The 15,374-nt window shown below is 40.0% G+C and overlaps 1 protein-coding gene and 1 non-coding gene across 3 annotated transcripts; one reads left to right on the top strand and one right to left on the bottom strand.

Annotated features, from left to right (window-relative positions):
* The first annotated feature begins 1,172 nt into the window (after positions 1–1,172).
* Positions 1,173–14,184, top strand: LOC139935198 (sodium-coupled neutral amino acid transporter 7-like). 2 transcript variants are annotated; one of them, XM_071929674.1, is made up of 8 exons: positions 1,173–1,450; positions 4,168–4,658; positions 5,390–5,588; positions 5,937–6,075; positions 6,897–7,050; positions 7,901–8,163; positions 9,729–9,928; positions 11,325–14,184. In XM_071929674.1, the coding sequence occupies exons 2-8, from the start codon at positions 4,365–4,367 to the stop codon at positions 11,489–11,491; spliced, it is 1,416 nt and encodes a 471-aa protein (XP_071785775.1). In that variant the 5' UTR covers positions 1,173–1,450; positions 4,168–4,364; the 3' UTR covers positions 11,492–14,184. The 2 variants fall into 2 exon arrangements, with proteins under 2 accessions (XP_071785775.1, XP_071785776.1); XM_071929675.1 differs by lacking the exon at positions 1,173–1,450 and adding an exon at positions 1,467–1,568.
* Positions 12,531–12,603, bottom strand: Trnan-auu (transfer RNA asparagine (anticodon AUU)). Its single transcript has one exon. It is a non-coding gene; the product is annotated as a tRNA-Asn (tRNA).
* Positions 14,185–15,374: the final 1,190 nt, after the last annotated feature.

The raw sequence follows: 15,374 nt of genomic DNA, 5'->3' as shown, positions 1-15,374 counted from the left end.
GAGGTTTAGACATTCCCTTGTTCTTTTACCATGGGGTTTCACTGGAGTGTAGAGGTTTAGACATTCCTTGTTCTTTTACCATGGGGTTTCACTGGAGTGTAGAGGTTAGACATTCCCTTGTTCTTTTACCATGGGGTTTCATGGGAGTGTAGAGGTTTAGACATTCCCTTGTTCTTTTACCATGGGGTTTCACTGAGTGTAGAGGTTTAGACATTCCCTTGTTCTTTTACCATGGGGTTTCACTGGAGTGTAGAGGTTTAGACATTCCCTTGTTCTTTTACCATGGGGTTTCACTGGAGTGTAGAGGTTTAGACATTCCCTTGTTCTTTTTACCATGGGGTTTCACTGGAGTGTAGAGGTTTAGACATTCCCTTGTTCTTTTACCATGGGGTTTCACTGGAGTGTAGAGGTTTAGACATTCCCTTGTTCTTTTACCATGGAGTTTCAGGTATAGAGGTTTCGGGTTATGTAACACTGGGTCAGTGAAGTATATAATTTATTCAAGGTGATTAGGCAAAGTAGCTAGCCAGGGAAGATCATTCCAAGTTTAGAGTGTTGGCCAGAGAGGAGCAGCAAGAAGGTCATCTGCCCAGCCACTCTGCTCTTCCACCTTACATTTGTAGGTGGTTGGTAATAACTAAACTTATTGAAAAGCTCACTGTCATGACTGTGTATGAATTGCCCCGTCTTCAATAATCTTAGAGCTCTAAGATTTTTTATGATTCCGCTATCTAACATTGTTTTACAAACAAGTGCTTGCTAAATTTTGAAGTTACATGAGTAAACCAATACCAAGATGTCCTCTTTCGACTGTGGCCTTAGTTCATAACATGAGTGTTTAGTTTTGTTTTACTCTGAGTACAGCACCAAACTGTCCCCCTTAAACGGCTACATTTTTTGTTCGACCAAGAATTGAAATTGCTGCTAGCTTATGCTTCAATACAAAATAGTATGCTTCAATATTTATTTTTGGCCACTTCTATGGCCGAAAGTTTTTTTCGTCGCAAGAGGTCGCACTTCACCTGTTTTTGTTCAAGTAATAAAAAAAGTCGTGCGATGTGTGATTGTGGACGGAGGACGTCGCCGATGCTAAATTAGACTTGATTCAAGTCCCATTCTCATGTGAGAGGTCCCTAAAGCTATTACCTCAACTTACTTTGAAGCATCCCGTAGCATACAGTACAGTGCGGGCTCGCCGTCATGTGGTCCCGATGGCACAGGGTTGGGACTTGAGTCAAGTCTAATGCTAAATACACACAACACATGTGAAAAGTCAAGGACGTATGGACGATCACGAAGGACGGGGTCATTTATTTCACTGCTCTACACCGCCGCCGAAACACAGGGATCCCGTGATGGTATCACATCACTGTCAAACAGATTTTATTGTCTCCTTCATCAGCAAGCTTCCCTCCATGCCTCCAAGAGACCTCGGTTTACAACCAACAAAGTAATCTAATCTTTAGTTTGTCATGTTTGTCATGTTTGTTGTGTGGTATTTACAACGGTCGTGTGATGGTGAGAGAATGAGGAGAGGTCTTCTAAATTCTCCAGTCTGAACTGAGGAGGTAAACTGACTGTTGTAACTCTTGAGTGTGACTGTCACTGTGAGACTGAGAGTGTGGCGAGTGTCGGTGTGCATTTTATAAAGTCACACACTATATGGAGGAAGCGTCACACAGTCACAGTTCCCATAGTTTTCTGGTTAAATTAGTGCGAGTTGACTGGTTAACTGTTGGACCATCACCATGGACCCAACAAAATCATGAATTGCTAGCCAGTCTAAATGTTATCTATCATTTTAAAAAGTGTTGTTAATTAATGGATGGTATCATATAACTCTAGCGCCCAAGTCTCTGTGTCTAGATGGTACACTAGAACATAGAAGCATGGAGGTAGAATTCTACCTCCATAAGGTTTATCGCTAATAGCAAAATATCAAGAGAGGGCGCTGTTGAATGCATGCGCGAGTCGTGCATGACAACATTCACTGCAGAGCAAACGGATAACTTTCCGTATGGCGCCACCACTTTTCACTCATTTTTACAAAAAGGGATATATCAATCAGGTAAATTAGATACTATATTATTCTATTTCGAATGAAAAAGTGGTGGCGCCATACGTACACTTTTCCGAGCAAACTGCCCGTAGACCTTATGCATTGACGTCATCCAGCGGCCATCTTAGTGGAAAAACGGTGACGAAACAATCGAATCGCACAGATTTGTACGCGCGGCGCACAGGATTGGCCAATGAACAACCTCCTTTTGACCTCTAGGTGAGGGCGCCCTACTGAAATGACGTCATGTGCATATAAGGTCTATTATGCCTATAATCTATATACCCACAACGCATTGCGGTTCTGAATTGCGATAAACCTTGTAACATCATGGATTGGTAGAAGTTGGGGTGCTGTACTGTGCTCCTTTTTTTCTAAATTTGTCATTATCAATCGTACTGCCGATAGTAGCGATCAGAAAATTGCTGGCACCTTTCGGCAAATCAATTTCTGTGTGTTATAAGTAAAAATCCATTTAAATAAATTTAAAAAACGCTTTATATTAACATTTTCCAAAGCCCAATAAATAAACAAATGCGTCGCACTTTCACCGACATGGACTTTCACCAGCCCGCAGGTCTATATAAACAACGTTTTAAAAACTTGTTGACTGAACCATGAAGACACGCCGCGGACCGTAAATTTCCGGTGTAAACAAATCACCCCCAAAAACGGAAGCGGTTAATTTTTGTAAGCTACCAAAGTAGTAATTTTGCCCAACAGCGTTTACTAAAATATGTTCAAACCATTTTGTATTGTATAAGTTAGCTTATTTTTAACCACCTTGACTCTTCGAGTGATATTGCTTGGTGCCGAGTTTTTATGGTGCCGACTTTCTTGGTGCCGAATGGGTGCCATGTACGTAGGTGCCAAGTTACAGGTGCCAAGTTTGCAAGGTGCCAAAGTGTCCGGTAATTTGTAAAAAATAACCGGTACACTAAAGGAAAGTGAATGCAAGATTTGAATTGGAAATAGGGAAGTCTTTAGACATGCAGTGACCAGATATCAGATACACATGTGACACAAGGAATGGGGGGGGGGGGTGCAAAAAATGTAGTCTTTCTCTTTGTTAGGTTTTGGAATAACACTTTTAGGAATACAGAGTACTTTGGGTTTGTTGTCGGTGCAGCCACCTAACAACCTACTGTTAGTGGCATCATGTACATCATCTAGAAATATTGTTTGATGGGGGGAGGGGGGAGGGGAGTAAAAAAAACATCCAGTTTACATGATTCAGATTGGTTCAAATGGCAAACAAACTATTTCAAACTAAGCTTGGGCGATATCGATTTATTTTATTCACGATATATCGCCGACAATATATCGCGATATTCGATATAATCGCGATTATTTAAATTTGACATCATCAGTCTTCAAACTCCAAGTGAAAGTTGTAGAAGAGACAGTCATAGCATTAGAGAGGTGTTCTAATGACCTATTCTTCTGGTTTTACTCCAAGTCTATGGGGTGCAAGATGTCTCAGCTAGCAAATACATCGCGATATTTAATCAATATTGCGTTATATCGCGATTATCGCGATATATTGCGATATATCGCGATATATCGATATTTCGATTAAAACCAAATCCATCCGATATCGAAATCGTTTCCAAATTAATATCGCGATATTCGATAATTTCGTGATATCGCCCAAGCTTATTTCAATGTAAGGAGTACAATGATAATCTTGAATGCCTGACCACATGTTACGATTCTCATGGATTACTGATAAAGTTCAAGTTTATTGAACAGGAGCCAATATTGTGTCGAAATGATGTTTATCGTTTTTATTCTAATTCTTGTTCCAATTCAGTCCATCATGTCAGTTTTTGAGATGATATACATGTACAGTGTGTTGCACTATTTTGTGCTTGGTAATTACACCTAGACACCTCGATAATATAAGAAGTACATGTATTTCCTTGTTCCATTCAGATTTTTTTATTTTTTGTTATTTATTTTTTTTTTTCATATACAGTTTGGTTTATGAAGCTTATAATGCAGCGATTTGATAAAAGTGGTTGAATAAAAGTTAGAAGTGTGTAACAATTTTAACAGATGCCTGCCAATTTAACTTTTCATCACTGATTCTTATTGTTTTATCATAGGCTGTGTGTTCAAGAGAGCTTCCAACAAGTTATGCTGTGGAGAATTCAAGACTGCTCTTGGGAAATTGGAGGTTTTCAGGACATAATGAAAGACATGGTCATCTCAGACTAATTTATCTTCAAAATAAAAAATAAAAAGCCTTGACTTTCTGAGGAATATAACACTCTGCGGGTGTGAAACCAAGTTCACCATCACTATGGATTCCGGACAAATACATGTAGCTCGGCCCGCAAAGCTGAAGGCAAACTTCTTCAATAAAACGGACACAGACTACACGTCGGATGAGTCATCAGCTCTTCTTGGAGGCCCTATTGCCGTCCTCCCTGAGAGTAAATACGCTCCTCATCAAGAACCAACAACCAGCGGGAAGACTTCATCCTTTGGAGCTGTCTTCATCGTTGTGAATGCATGTATAGGGGCAGGGTTGCTTAACTTCCCCGCGGCCTATCAAGCTGCCGGTGGGATAGCTGTTGGCACCAGCATGCAACTTGTGAGTTAATTTGGGTGTGATCCCTGGCTACACAGCAGTTAACGGTTGGATGTCTTCTGACTGGCACCCCCGAACAAAGATATTGACAAAATAGGAACATCGCCAATATACATATAGGGCTAGATAGCTCAGTTGGTAGAGCGCCGGCACGTTAATCTGGAGGTCGTTGGTTCGAATCCCACTCTAGTCAATCTGTTCAACCCCCAAAATCATTTCAAAATTTACCCAGTCAGTTCCCCTTGTGGTTTATATTGATAATAAAAATAATAGTGACTTCTTATAGCAAGCATATATCCATCACTCAGTGATGCGCAAGGCGCTTCAACATCCAGTATTTTCCAGCAAGAATGTGATACTTTGTTTGAATTATGTGACCTACGCCTTTTACATAATATGCTTTTGTGTTAGTCTGTTTGTGTTGCATTTTTTCTGAGGTGCATTTTCGAGGGTGCAGTGTAAACAATTTTTGTCTCAAGAGGCGAAAATTATTTTAGCATGTAAAACTTGTTTTTGTGACATTGGTTTACTTACTCATTTCTCAAATACTACAGCACCTCATTTAGTAATATTTTAAGGTTTTTAAACCTTAAAAGCTTTTTCTACATCATTTCTTCAAACGGTATAAGTGTAATGTAAATCTGTGGACATTGTGCTTTGTGTTACAAAAAGTATCCAGACCCTTTAAGATTCAGAAGTCTACAAATCTTTTGTGTCTTCATCTCCTTCTTCAGGGTTTTCTACTGTTTATCATTGCATCCCTATTGGTGCTGGCCGTCTGTGCCGACGTTCGGAACTCCAACTCTTACCAAGACATCATACAGTCTATGTGCGGAACTACAGGCAATATAGCATGCACAATCTGCATCATCATCTACTGCTTTGGGACTTGTGTCACATTCTTCATCATTATTGGAGATCAGTTGGATAGCAGTAAGTTAATAAACTGTGAAAGTTTAACTTGCTTATTTGTTTGGAAGATTTGTTCTGAAATTTCGACCATAGCAGTATTTGTCTCAAAGTGTAAATGACAACACAAGTCACATAATGTACATGTACCAAGTCACATGGTGTTACTTCGCAAACCTTAGCTATTCTTCCACCATGCAAAATTTCAAATCCTGAACGTCGCATAAACACTCATCAACAGGTATACATCTACACAGTACTGGTTTATGATGATGAGTCAAAAATGTTAGTTTGAAAGTTTGACATTTTGATCTTGAGTGATTGCACTTTTCCGGAAACCAATGATTTTAACTTCTTTGTATTGTTCCACAGTATTGGCTTTTATTACTCATGACGGCGACAAGCATGGTCATTGGTATACAGACCGCAGGTTCACAATCACCATCTTGGCTGTTTTTGTCATCTTACCTCTCTGCCTCCCAAAGGATATCAGCATCTTGAAGTGGCCAAGGTAAGGGAAAAACGTTGTGAAATTTTTTTAGTGGCCAATATCATTGTCTCTTCGCAAATATGTTTGCTGTAAATTCAAAGAGATGCTCTACTGGGATGATTTAAACCACCCCAAACCCTTCAAAATCCAACTGCATGCCTCGTTTGATTATGTTGGATAGATGGATTGCAATAGGCGTCATCGGACGCCATATTTGATGAATTGTGCACCCGTAAAGAGCTACCATTCGCAGCGCGTACACTTTTCCCTTGTTGATACATCAAAGATGGCGGTCGATCACGCGTATTGCAACCCATCTATTGAGGACTGGTTGTATACTTCCCAGGGAGCTAATTTAAAACTAGTCCTAGGAGATATTGAAACCTTAGCGCTGGTCCTAAGTTAGGACGAGATAAGACTACACGTATTACCGGTCTTAACTCTTTGTGAAATCCACCACAGGGAACTATTTTAAAGCACATTGAGACGGTTATTGTGAATTGCGCTGTATGAGAACTTGTTATTAAGTAGCAGTACCGTAGTACATGTAGTAGTACTGCAGTAGTCAATTGATCATACAATACATGTCATAATGGGAGATCATTGTATAGATGGGTTGCAACACGCGTCATTGACCGTCGTCTTTGATGTAAAACCCTGCAAAATATAGGCGTGTGCGCGCTGTGCATGACTCTCAGCCAATGGTAGCTCTTCAAGCGCGGACAATTCATCAAATATGGCTTCTATTGCAACTATCTATTACCAACGGGGGCAATTGCAGTTTGATTGGCCTCTTTTTATTTCATCTCACTTCTCATTTTGTCTTCTTTTTGCATTTCTAGTTCAGTTGGTGTCTTAGGAACTATATATGTAGCCGCAGTAGTGGTTGCTAACTACTACTTACTCCCAGCCAATGCAGCAACGCACATTGTTACAAAACCTACATCGTGGACTGATGTGTTTGCTGCTATACCTACAATATGCTTTGGTTTTCAGGTAAGGAGAGCGCCATTAATTAGTAGAAATATGTAGATCGGCTTAGCAATAAAATATATGGGCACCAGTCACATTGACTAGATAACTCAGCATTTTGGCTGGTAACCTGTTACTGCTAAGCAGGATATTTATCTGTAGGTAAATCTTGGGCTAACAAGCTTATGAACCAAATTTTCCGGACAAGTGACTTTAACAAAATCTTTCAATACCACTACATTTGAATACGAACTTTACATGGTGGTGATGCAATTTTTGTCAGGTTTCAGTAACTTGATGGATTGATTCATTGTTTCTGAGTGTGGGTTCAAGTCCCAGTCGTGGCACTTGTGTCCTTCGGCAAGATACATTGCTTTTGTCTTTCGGAGATCCTGTGCACTAGAATCGGTAGTGCCCTTGAAAGAATCCAAAACACTTATTGTGGATCCTTGGAAGAGGAGTTGTTACCCCAGTGTTTCTGGTTCAGATAGCAAGCACACTTTTCTAAAGGTTTCCTATGGCTTGCGAACTGTGACAAGAACAGCTTTTTAAAGTTACCGCTATTAGCTTCATGCTGAATCAAAAGAGAGATCAATCATGTCAATAGGAGTTACTGCAACAATGGAAATGTGCACTTTTCACCTGTAAGCAAATACCGCGACAACAATACTCGACCGATTGTAACAAACAAGGTGTCAAAATCATCAGAATAAAATTTTCCATCTCCTGGTATTTTCATTTTTAGAATACGAATAACAAGTTTAAAATAAAAGGTGCTTTTACAACAGCTGCGTTACTTTTGTTGCTGTCTTTACAGCGATTAGGATTCAATACCAGAAATATATAATAATATTACTAATCTTTTCTCTTGCAGTGCCATATTAGCGCAGTACCAGTTTATGCCAGTCTGAAGAAACGGACAGTCAGCCAGTTTGCACTGGTAATCACTGGTGCCCTCGTCATAGCATCGGTAACCTACATACTGACTGGTATATATGGATCGCTTACATTCGGCGACCAAGTGGAGTCGGATGTGTTGCTGTCTTATGACGCGGGAAACGTCACGGTGACGGTTGCCAGAGCGATGATTTTATGCAATATGTTAACGTCATATCCAATTCTGCACTTTTGCGGCAGGTAAATATACAACATACTCTTGGTCCTGCCTTATATGTTGAAGAATTTTCTACCTCTTATGTTTAGCATTGGGAAAGATGACAACTTTTAAACTTGGCATTTGAAAGAACGAGTGGTTTTCCCTGCTCTTTTTTATAACCTTATAGTCAAGCGATAGAAACAGTGTTCACCACAACAAGGTGGTTTTCTCCTGCTGATAGTGCACACAAATCCCGCTCTGGTCAATTTCTAGACTTGTGGACAAGTCGTTAAATGGCTGTCGCGGTGATAGCGTTCCGACCCTCTCAGTGATTCCCTGGACACTTGCGATATTTTCGCGAGACTGTTTGCCCTCGCAAGACTACTGTACTCGCGCTGTGCAGAATGGGAGAGTAGACGTTGACAGCCCGCAGCTTCGCGCCTGAGCAGTGATCTCACAAGGGCAGTATTCTAAATGGAAACCTGAATCATCACGCCAACACTGCGACAAACCATTAACGACGCGTCCAAGTCTAGTAAATTTCTTGTTGTTACACTACTTTCTCTTCTTGTTTTTGTAACCCTAGGCAAGTGATAGAAACAGTGTACACCACAGCAAGAGGGTTATTTCCTTCCAATAGTGCACACAAATCCCGCTCTGGTCAATTTCTAGACTTGTGGACAAGTCGTTAAATGGTTGTCGCGGTGATAGCGTTCCGACCCTCTCAGTGATTCCCTGGACACTTGCGATATTTTCGCGAGACTGTTTGCCCTCGCAAGACTACTGTACTCGCGCTGTGCAGAATGGGAGAGTAGACGTTGACAGCCCGCAGCTTCGCGCCTGAGCAGTGATCTCACAAGGGCAGTATTCTAAATGGAAACCTGAATCATCACGCCAACACTGCGACAAACCATTAACGACGCGTCCAAGTCTAGTAAATTTCTTGTTGTTACACTACTTTCTCTTCTTGTTTTTGTAACCCTAGGCAAGTGATAGAAACAGTGTACACCACAGCAAGAGGGTTATTTCCTTCCAATAGTGCACACAAATCCCGCTCTGGTCAATTTCTAGACTTGTGGACAAGTCGTTAAATGGCTGTCGCGGTGATAGCGTTCCGACCCTCTCAGTGATTCCCTGGACACTTGCGATATTTTCGCGAGACTGTTTGCCCTCGCAAGACTACTGTACTCGCGCTGTGCAGAATGGGGGAGTAGTAGTTGACAGCCGGCAGCTTCGCGCCTGAGCAGTGATCTTGCGAGGGCAGTATTCGATTGCGGAAACCTGAATCATTTTGTCAACACTGCGACAAACCCCTAGCGACTTGTCCAAGTCTAGTCAATTCCTCGTTCTTACACTACTTTCCCTTCGGCTAGCGATAGAAACAGCAAGGAAGTTATCTCCTTCCAATAGTGCACACAAATCCTAATCTAGTCAGTTTCTCGTTGTTACACTACTTTCTCTTCTTGTTTTTATAACCCTAGGCTAGCGATAGAAACAGTGTACACCACAGCAAGGCAGTTATCTCCTTCCAATAGTGCACACAAATCCTGCTCTAGTCAGTTTCTTGTTGTTACACTACTTTCTCTTCTTGTTTTTATAACCCTAGGCTAGCGATAGAGACAGTGTACACCACAGCGAGAGGGTTGTCTCCTGCTGAGGCTGCACATAACGAGACCCCAAGGAGGATTATTGAGACGACATCGTGGTTTGTCTTATCCCTCTTATTGGCTCTCTTTGTTTCTTCCATCGGGAGTGTCATCTCGGTCATTGGTGGCCTGGCTGCCGTCTTTATTCTTGTCTTCCCTGGTAAGAACTTCTGGCTTTTTAGTTTTCCTAAACAAATATTCTGAACTTAAATTCCATGTGGAGTGTTGTGGCTGTATGCTCAAGCTATTTTGTTTCAGCCAACGTACTGAGTGTGTGTTTGAGTCCCAATCTTCACACTTTTGTTTAGTCCTTAGCAACTGGCTTCACCAATATTGCTAATCTCGATTATTCAAACCCTGGCCCAATTTCGTCAAGGTATTTAAAGTCTCCTGGAAGTGTTATTTTTTCAAAATAAAGCTTTTGCCACTAATATATGTGTTTTGATGAGTGGAATGTGAATAAACAGTTAACTAAGGTTTTAAAAAATCATTTCTTATGTTATTTACAAATTTAAGAGTAGACCCCGACCCGAGAGGGCGCTGTTCGTGACGTCAATCGAGGCAGACTTTGCCTGTAATGCGTAGAGTAAACACAATTGCAAAGTACATGTATGGACCAAGTCGTGAGTTTGTACGTTTCATAAAAAAGATTTTTTTGTTTTTTTCCGGCAATGCCGACCAGGTGTATTGTTGCTGAATGCAGAAAAACACTTTTTGAAACGTACCAACTCACGACTTGGACGTACATGTACTTTGCACGTGTGTTTACTATACGCATTGCAGGCAAAGTCTGCCTCGATTGACGTCACAAAAGGGGTAGGCGGAGTCAGCCCCCAAACAACTTTATGTATTTTTTAAACATATAAATCGTGACAAACAATTACTAAAAAAATTGTTTTATTGTTCGTAAGCATATACTCTTATGTTTGAAAGAAAAAAATTCTATTTCCAGGTGACTTTATAGCCATTATATACTTTCGGTAAACAGTATTGTCCAAGTCCCACACTTCGTGTATCACAACTTATATATAAAATAACAAACCTGTGAAAATTTAGGCTCAATCGGTCATCGGAGTCGAAGAAATAACGGGAAAACCCACTCCTGTTTACGCGCGTTCCGCCATGTCATGACATGTGTTTATAATAAATCGCTATCGAGAATTGATATTGTTTTAAAGTTTTCTCAAAAAGTAAAGCATTTCATGCAACAATAATTTAAGAGAAGTCTTTCACCAGTACCTTCTGTAAACCCTGTAAATTATTGGTAAATCTGTGATTTTTTTTTGATTTTTTTTTTTACCGAAAGTGTATAATGGCTTTAAGCACAAAACATTGCTTAACAGTTTTATGCCAAGCAGAAATGAGCAGGATATCAGTCACAAATTGCACCTAAAATATGACTGTTAACTTTATTCTGCTGGACATAATTCTGTTGCGCTTCACTGCTTTTTTGGGGGGGGGGGGCTCAGCAGCTCTATGAAATTGGACCCATGTGGTCCAGTCTAGTATCAGCTTTGAAAAAATTATTATTATTCATTGAAATGTTTATTTTGTAGGTCTTTGTTTGGTCCAGTATGCTTTGACCACTACATCAGTGATGGGCAGTAGGACACTAACGTGGTGCCAAATTGGACTTGGTATCACCTTCATTGCCATGGGTGTGTTCATGTTGGGGGAGAGTGTGACGGCAGCAATAATCAAGGATGTCGTGAAAATGGACTGAAGAGGAACTGCGTCAACCTTTTAAGAGGCCATCTCATCAAATTTTGTTCATGGTGAACTTTAAGGAACGTTACAGAATTAGTAAGAGACACAAATATTGTGAAGATCACAGATTTACATAAAACTGACCCGTTCTTATGCTGATGATAATCGAAAAACATCCGTTGAAATATTTCTGTCTGAAATTTCATATTTGATGAGAAAAAATAATCTAATTTTGCACTTGGAGTTTATCGCTCAGTGAGCGCTGTATTCATTTTTGTTTTGGCAACGATGTAATGCAAAATTTGTAATCGGTTTTTCACTATTCTCTCGTGACCCAGTTGGTCGATCGATCTCCCGATCTTCTACAGGTTTGTCAGTTTATGTATATGGTGGATGACATAAAGTGCTCTCCTGCAAGCAACTTTTTTGCTAGCAAAACTAATTCTGTAACGGTCCTTTAAATAACACCATGCATCTTATGTTTTGCCAGTTTTGAAAAGTATTGAAGCCACAGGGTGTGTCGAGCATGCACATGCCACCACATTAAGTGAACTTGCTTGTTCCGCTTACAGCAGGGAATTCAGAAATACTTCCTTACTCATCATCCGCGAAAACTAATTTTCTGAATTGTTTTAACGTTTTTGTTTGATTATCTTTTTCACAAAGCAAAGCATGTCTTAACTAAATGACAATAAGCACTTTCAGATTTTGTTTTTCTCTTGAATGACTTGAGATTGTTTGATTAAATTAGTGAAAACTTGCCAAGTTCTATTTCTTTGAGGATTGTACTTATAAGTCCGCTGAATAATCCATTTTCTTTTGCAAATTTTGCCAATTGAATCATAGGGTCCAATCAAGGGAAAATTGTTACCATTAGTCTGGTGACTTATGCCTATTTTCTTCCCCTCAGTATTTTAGCACAGATCATTGTGTGCCCAGGAGAAGGTCACAAGGTTCCATACTCATCATTCGGTACACAAAGTACTTTGTTTCGAGTAACAGGAGGCTAAAAGTGTAGCAATAAAATGGCTCTTTTTTGGGGTTGAACAAAGAATTGACTAGAGTGGGATTCGAACCAACGACCTCCGGATTAATGTGCCGGCGCTCTACCAACTGAGCTATCTAGCCCTATATTGGCGGTGTCCCTATTTTGTCAATATCTTTGTTCGGGGGTGCCAGTCAGAAGCCATACAACCGTTAACTGCCGTGTAGCCAGGGATCACACCCAAATTACGATACAACCTGGGAAGCGGCAGCCAGGGGATCACCTTAAGGGGATGCGACTTTTTGTTTCAGATATCAATATAAACCACAAGGGAAACTGACTGGGCACGTTATTCCGGAGGTCGTTGGTTCGAATCCCACTCTAGTCAATTCTTTGTTCAACCCCAAAAATCATTTCAAAATTTACCCAGTCAGTTTCCCTTGTGGTTTATATTGATAATAAAATGGCTCCTGACAACAAAACATGGCATTGCTGTTTACATTTTGTTGCCTGAATTACCTCTTCTGGTCCGGACACAAATTAATTATAGAACAGGAATTTATTTATGTCAACATAATAGATCCCCTTGTACATGCTGCCATTACTGTTGACATCACTTGGTGCTTGATATGGGGCACGGTGTATTCCCCCCCCCCCCCTCAATTGTGCACTTGAGACCTTGGGACTTTATTACAGGATTTCTTTTATTTGGGGGGGGGGGGGGGCTTCTGTATAAGAGGGAAATATTGTGTTTAAAGGCAGTGGACACTATTGGTAATTACTCAAAATAATGATTGGCATAAAACCTTACCTGGTGACAAGTAATGGGGAGAGGTTTATGGTATAAAACATTGTGAGAAACGGCTCCCTCTGAAGTGCCATAGTTTTAGAGAAAGACGTAATTTTCCACGAATTTGATTTCGAGACCTCAGATTTAGAACTTGAGGTCTCGAAATCAACCATCTAAAGGCACACAACTTCGTGTGACAAGGGTGTTATTTTCTTTCATTATTATCTCGCAAGTTCGATGACCGATTGAGCTCAAATTTTCACAAGTTTGGTATTTTATGCTTATGTTGAGACACACCAACTATGAAGGCTAGTCTTTGACAATTACCAATAGTGTCCACTGACTTTAAGTGCGGGAACATTCCCCATATTGGACATGGTTTAGTTGGCCTAATAATGGGTCTTCCTTTGACATCTTTGAGGCCACTATTTGTGCCTGTGATGTCATATAGTGGGTGCGCTCGATTAGCTTCCCCGGGTCAACCCTGCGTGCTCACTCGGGTGAGTCCCTGACAAGAGCTAATCCAACGATCACACTCGCCCTCTTGTGGTAATGTCATGCACCTCGGGTCACCCCCAAGTGAGCAGGGCACTGGGGCTGACCCGGGTGACGGGGCACTGGGGCTGACCCGGGTGAGCCCCTGAAATGACGTCAAAGCTATTCGAATGTACCAGGGGAGACTGGGGTCGACCCAGGGAAGCTAGACAAACTCACCCTATGCAAGGGGTCTTCTACATCAAAATAAATGTTATATTTTCCCTTATTGCTATTACATATTTATTTTTATTTAAATCAAGTTTGATGAAATTCAACCAGATCACTTACATGCAGTACTTATATATTATCTCATTGAATTAAATTGAATTTCTTCATGGTGTAGGTGTTTTTTAAGAATTTGTTTAGTAAAAGGGTTGAGGTATTAAACAAGTTTAAAAAGAATTACGCAAATTTAAATTTGTAATATAATAATGTAAAAAAAAGATTAAGATACATTTATTTTGCAATGTGAAGTTTGATTATAATAAACATTGGAAAAAAGGATATTTAAGATGATTTTGATTCATTTCAATTTGGGCCAGAGGACCCATTTAGGATTTTGGGGGAGCATGGGCAACAAATAACAACTCATTGGTAATTATTATTATCAAGAAAATGTTGTGCAAAGCTACCAGAAAATGACACTAGATGCTGTGTTTACAAAAAGTGACAACAAATGGAAATGGTAGTTTTTAATAAAACAAGGAAGATTGGTAGCTGCACATCAAAACTAGTTACATGAAACAATTACTGCATGCAGCGCTACCCGCATGAACTTTCGTAGCCAACAAAATATCCAGATCATAGACCTTATCGCAAATACCAATGCGCAAGCGCAGACTGTTGAATGAGGTGCATTGTGGGATATATATGAATCAAATTTTGCTACCAGCTAGACCACAATGCATCTAATTCCAAGCTTTACGCGCGCGCCCCAGTATTTGCGAAAAGGTCTATGGAGGATCTACTTAAAGTAGTTGGTGCGAAAGCTCATCGAGCACCTTTGTAATGTACGTGTAATTAGTTGGTTTTCAAGTTCCAGCATCTTCCTTGTTTAATCTGTATCGATCCATTGGGATGTTTTATAGCTCCATAATCAGACAAACATTATTAGTTCCTGTCGTTGTTTGGGATGATAGCACAAGCTCAGCAAAATTGCTGCCAAACTACTTTTTAGCTTCAATCAATTTTAGTGAAATGATCAGGATCAGCGAGTTTTATTTAGTTAATGGGTAAGAATACTTACAAGGGACATAATGTACTTGGTGCACAAACAAAATAAGTGTGGGGTTGGGTTTTGGTGGTTTCAAAAAGGTTGTTTTGTCTAAAAAATAAATAGTTGACAATTATTTTTTTCAAATAATTTTTTTTTTTTTTTGTATTTGAGAGAATAAATTTGTTATTTGTTAAATCATTTCGTTTCCAAATTGTTAAAAGTTGATGCCGATTGTACCGATAAACTTTCTTTTAAAGGAACACGTTGCCTTGGATCGGACGAGTTGGTCTAAAGAAAGCGTTTGTAACCCTTTTTTTTATATAAAATGCATATGGTTGGAAAGATATTTTAAAAGTAGAATACAATGATCC

The sequence above is a fragment of the Asterias amurensis genome, chromosome 3 (genome assembly GCF_032118995.1).
Source record: "Asterias amurensis chromosome 3, ASM3211899v1".
NCBI lineage: Eukaryota > Metazoa > Echinodermata > Asteroidea > Forcipulatida > Asteriidae > Asterias > Asterias amurensis.
The sequence above is the reverse complement of the archived record's forward strand: the minus strand, read 5'-3'. Positions and strand labels throughout refer to the sequence as shown.

Coding starts and splice junctions, on each gene's coding strand:
- LOC139935198 (XM_071929674.1), top strand. CDS start 4,365: ATGGATTCCGGACAAATACATGTAGCTCGGCCCGCAAAGCTGAAGGCA. Junction 5,589..5,936: donor TGGAGATCAGTTGGATAGCA/GTAAGTTAATAA, acceptor ATTGTTCCACAG/TATTGGCTTTTATTACTCAT. Junction 9,929..11,324: donor CTTTATTCTTGTCTTCCCTG/GTAAGAACTTCT, acceptor TTTATTTTGTAG/GTCTTTGTTTGGTCCAGTAT.